Source organism: Humulus lupulus, chromosome 6, assembly GCF_963169125.1.
Source record: "Humulus lupulus chromosome 6, drHumLupu1.1, whole genome shotgun sequence".
NCBI classification, from domain to species: Eukaryota; Viridiplantae; Streptophyta; class Magnoliopsida; order Rosales; family Cannabaceae; genus Humulus; species Humulus lupulus.
In genome coordinates, this window is record NC_084798.1 from 115312458 (window position 1) to 115317602 (window position 5145).

The 5145-nt window shown below is 31.6% G+C and overlaps 1 protein-coding gene across 1 annotated transcript; it reads left to right on the forward strand.

Moving 5' to 3' along the window:
- The first annotated feature begins 582 nt into the window (after window positions 1-582).
- LOC133785398 (uncharacterized) lies at window positions 583-4624 on the forward strand. Its single transcript, XM_062224641.1, has 3 exons — window positions 583-702; window positions 1993-4055; window positions 4144-4624. Exons 1-3 carry the CDS (start codon window positions 583-585, stop codon window positions 4622-4624), a joined length of 2664 nt encoding a protein of 887 aa, XP_062080625.1.
- Window positions 4625-5145: the final 521 nt, after the last annotated feature.

Here is a 5145-nt window from a genome sequence, read left to right on the forward strand (position 1 = left end):
CTTTTTCACACACACGGAAAAACGAAAATTTAATCAAGTTAAAAAAACCAAATCATGTTGTACTGTACTATTCTTCAATCTTTTTGTATAAAGGACCCAGAGAAGATCGGTAGGGTTCAATAACTGTCATTTTAATTAGAAAAAAAAATATTTTTTAATTATGAAAAATAAATAAATGAAAGACCCAAAGTCAGTAACCCATAACTGGAAATAGATGAAAACAGAAGAAAAATATTGACTATGATGCTTCAATCATAATCATTATATAGAGACTAATCAGTCCTGCTACAGATAATCAACCAACTAAGATCCAAAAGATAACACCAAAATACACTTAATCGGATCTTTAATTATAAGAAAAAAAATCTGATATTTAAAACATACCCACAAGCAAGGAAGCGAAGTTAAAATCAGCTCAACAAGTTTAGAAGCCGGACCAAAATATCTGAACCCAGTAAAGAATCCAAGTGAAATAAACAAACCCAGGTCACAGAAACCTTTCAAAGTAAGAGATCTATGGATATTTGCAGCTGAAAATGTGTAAATGGATGACAAAGAAACAATGTTACCTTCCAGGAAATCATGACTGGTTTCTCAAGCTCCTTTTTCTTGTTTGCTTGTGCAATGTGGGAGACAGTCAACGCAGACATCAAACAGTTAATCCAATTCAAAATCATTACATCAATGGATAAGAAATGGTGGGTTTGTCTTTTTTTTGTTTTTTGTTTTTGAAAGGGGTGGGTTTGTCTCTTTCTTTTGTGAAAATTAACAAAGTTCACATTTTTCTTTTTTTGGCTTATAATAATAATTAATCTAAGTTTACTTGCTTTCATCTCACCAAAATGTGAGTGTCACATTAATTTATTTTTTCCTTTTGTTTGTTTGTACGTATCTAAAGAAATCAATTATAATCATGTTCAGACAGATAGAAAGATGAAAAGAAGAAATCACATAATTTGAGCTTGGTATATTTTACTTATAATGAAACAATAAGATACACAATTTGTTATGCTTAGTTACAAATATAGTGAATAATTAAAGTAGTTAGTGTTAGTGAAGGGCTTACTTAACAATTAGAAAGTTTGTTAGAGAATCTATTGTCTTAACAGATTGCCTAGTTGCAGGGTCGGCCATGGGCATAGGCGGGCTAGGCTCGTGCCTAGGGCCCACCCCTACCCAGGGCCCAAAAATATCATGCAAACTCTTAAGTGTGTTCAAAGAAAAAAAAAATTTAAATAAGGCCCGCTCAGCAGCCTTTCCCCTTCCCAACTGGTGTTCAAGAAAAAAAAAATTAAATAAGGCCCAGCAGCCTTTCCTTTCCAACCGGCCCAATTAGTTAAATAAATATAAATGTAGTAGTCCAACTCGACCAAAACGTGTGAGGCAATTCAAAGAAAAAAAAAAGAAAGCTGAAAAGTCTCTTTGGCTCTCTCTCTCTCGTCCTTCTCTCTCACAATCTCACTCTCAATTCATATCCTTTCAAAAAAAAAAAAAAAACTCAAACTCCCATTTCAATTTTTCCCACCTACCTTCCCTAACCCTAAGAGTTCTCTCTCCTCTCTACGCTCTAGTCTCTCCAAAACCACCATTATAATTTACAATTTTACCAACTATCCTCTTCAATTCTCATCACTCATCAATCATCATATTAATATACAATATTCAAAGAAAAAAGCAATCTATTCTTCTTGTATTGTAATGGTAAGGTTTCAAAGTTAATCTTTTATTACTTTTTATTAATTTAATTGCTATGTTTATTTAAAATTAATAATTATTTACTTATCATACACATATTTTTTTTATCACCATTGATTCACATTCACACAAAAAAATAAGGTCACCATTGGCAAAAAAAAAAAAACATTTTTATTGGTCTCATTTGATTTATAAAGTTATGTGACTTGTGTCTTGCAATTTTTTATTTTATTTTTTTTTTATAGTTTTGCTATATTATTGTACTCATATCATTAATTTTGTTTGCAATTTTTATAGGGTCCTATTAGAAATTACAAATACAAATCAGGAGCCCAAAAAAGAAAGGAGAAATTAAGGAAGGAACTCTTGCAAAAAAGTCAGGTTGGCTCTCTCAATAAGTATTTTAATACAAATAATGTAGACAATTTTGTAGTGAATGAGAATGACATTGAGAATCAATTTGATATTGAAAGTAATGAGAATGAGAAAAGTTCAAGTGATGTGAATGAAAATGAAGAATTGAATCGAACATTTAATGAGAATAAGAAAACTTCAAGTGATGTCAATGAAAATGAAGAACTGAATCAAACAGTGAATGAGAATGAGAAAACTTCAAGTGATGTATTCAACTTTCCTTTTGATATTGATGATCCAAGAAATTGGGATAGGATTGGTCATATTAATATGACAAACTTTATAGTTGAAAGAGGTCCAAAAAGAGTCATTAAGGAAGAGTTTACTAGGGATGCTTCTGGTAGGAATTTTTCTTCATGGCATTATATTAGAGAATTACCAAATGGAGAGAAACAAGATAGGAAGTGGTTGATATATTCAGTTTCTTTAGATAAAGTATTTTGTTTTTGTTGTAAATTGTTTGCAACAAAGAAGCATCTTGTGGGTTTTTTAGCTGAGGGAGGTTTTAATGACTGGCATAATATTTCTGAACGACTAAAAAGTCATGAACGAAGTACACAACACATTGAGTCAATTGCTAGTTGGGTGGAATTAGAAAAACGACTGAAAATGAAGTTAACAATTGATGCAAGTTTAGAAGAACAAGTTAATCAAGAGAAAAAACATTGGAAACAAGTGTTAGAGAGAATTCTTGCTATTGTGAAAAGACTTGGGCAAAATAATTTGGCATTTCGAGGAGATTGTGAAAAACTATATGAGAAAAACAATGGGAATTTCTTACAAATTATAGAATTACTTGCTGAATTTGATTCAACTATGCAAGAACATGTTCGTCGCATTTTAAGAGGTGAGACTCATTATCATTATTTGAGTCACAAGATTCAAAATGAAATGATACAACTACTGGCAACTGAGGTGAAAAGCTCCATAATTAGTAGAATTAAAGAAGCAAAATATTTTTCAGTCATACTAGATTGTACTCCAGATGCAAGTAATGATGAACAGATGTCTCTTGTTTTAAGATGTGTGAATGTTTCAGAAAGTCCAATATTTGTTGATGAGTATTTTCTAGAATTCATAAAAGTTCATGACACATCAGGCCTTGGTTTGCTTAATGAACTTTTAGATGCGTTGAATATTCTTGGACTTGATGTTGATAATATAAGAGGACAAGGATATGACAATGGATCTAATATGAGAGGAAAGAATAAAGGTGTACAAACTAGGCTACTTGAAATGAATCCTAGAGCATTTTACACTCCTTGTGCCTGTCATTCTCTAAATCTTTTACTTTCTGATATGGCTCATTGTTGTCCCAAGGCTGTGTCTTTTTTTGGTGTGGTACAACGAATATACTCATTATTTTCAGCTTCTACAAAAAGATGGAAAGTATTTAGAGATCATGTGCCTGGTCTCACTGTTAAGCCATCATCGGAAACACGTTGGGAAAGTCGTGTTGACAGTGTTAAAGCAATAAGATTCCAAGCTCCACAAATAAAAGAAGCTTTAAATTACTTGGCAGAAAGCAATGAAGATGCCAAAACAAAAAGTGATGCTGAAACTTTAGCAACATATAATATTCAGAATTTTGAGTTCTTGGTGAGCATGGTTATTTGGTATGATTTGTTGTTTGCTGTTAATACTGCTAGCAAGATCCTGCAAAGTGAAGATATGCAAATTGATGTTGCTATCAAAGAGTTAAAGATTCTACTTTCATTTCTTCAAAAATATAGAGAAACTAGTTTTGAGGAGGCTTTGACTAAAGCTACTGAGATTGCAAGTATGATGGAAGTTGAACCTGTATTTATGGAGAAACGAAAAGTTTACAGGAAAAAACAGTTTGATGAAAGTGTCAATGAGGAGGTGACACAATCAGCAGCAGAGTCATTTAAAATTGATTATTTTCTTTACATAATTGATCAAGCTATTTCATCATTTAAAACCAGGTATGCATATTTTCATGGTGTTTTATTTAAAATTTTCTTTCACTATTCCTACCATAATAACTAATAAAAATAATTATTGTTCAAATAGGTTCGATCAATTTCAGAATTTCAGACTATTGTTTGATTTTGAGAAATTAAAGTCTGCAGATGATGACTCTTTGAAGAATTTTTGTATCAATCTTACAAACTTAATGAAGCATGGTGAGATTTCAGATCTTGACAATGATGGCCTATACCAAGAGTTATATATGTTGCGTCAAAGTTTACCAAAAGAAACCAAAAGAGCTATCGATGTGTTGAGCTATATAAAAGAAGTGGATGGCAGTTATCCAAATGCTTCGATTGCTTATAGGATTTTTCTAACTATTCCGGTCACTGTTGCCCATGCAGAAAGGAGTTTTTCCAAATTGACCTTGATCAAATCTTATCTCCGTTCAACCATGTCTCACGAAAGATTAAGTGGTTTAGCTATGTTATCCATTGAAAAGGATATAGTTGCAAAACTTGATTATGCAAATTTAATTAATACTTTTGCATCTAAAAATGCAAGACGTATAATATTTAAGTAATATATTGAAATTTATAAGTTTATGTAATGAATTATTGGTTTGGAATGTATTTATATTACTAAATATTAGTTTAATTTTATTTAAAATTACATAAAAAAATTACATATACAAAAGGGCTCATTTTTTTCAAATTTATTAAAACCGTCTTAGGCCCACTTTTTTTCAGGGCCGGCCCTGTTAGTTGCATTAATCAATTCATTCTTTGTACGTGAATTATGTTAGCTTATTCTAACATATTCTGTTTCTTCTATTTTCTTCCATTGACTTTATTTGTAATCTATAAATAGATTGATGGAAAACAGTAGTAGCACACGAGATTCACGCTGAGCATTTTATCTTTTCATTTCTAATTCTCTATTTTTTCATATGGTATCATGAGCTTTAGTTTTTTTTATCTCTCGATATTCTATGGCGTCTTCTTCGATCAGTGCTCCTCCTGCCTTCGGTATCACTTCAGCTTCATCTTCTACTACTCTGGCAGCTGCAGTAGTGATTCCGACCAATCTTGTCCCTCTAAAGTT

Excerpts from the sequence above, each read along its gene's own strand:
- LOC133785398 (XM_062224641.1), top strand. The coding sequence starts at position 583 with ATGACTGGTTTCTCAAGCTCCTTTTTCTTGTTTGCTTGTGCAATGTGG. Across the intron at positions 703-1,992 it reads CAATGGATAAGAAATGGTGG|GGTCCTATTAGAAATTACAA; the intron begins GTTTGTCTTTTT and ends CAATTTTTATAG. Across the intron at positions 4,056-4,143 it reads ATTTCATCATTTAAAACCAG|GTTCGATCAATTTCAGAATT; the intron begins GTATGCATATTT and ends TTGTTCAAATAG.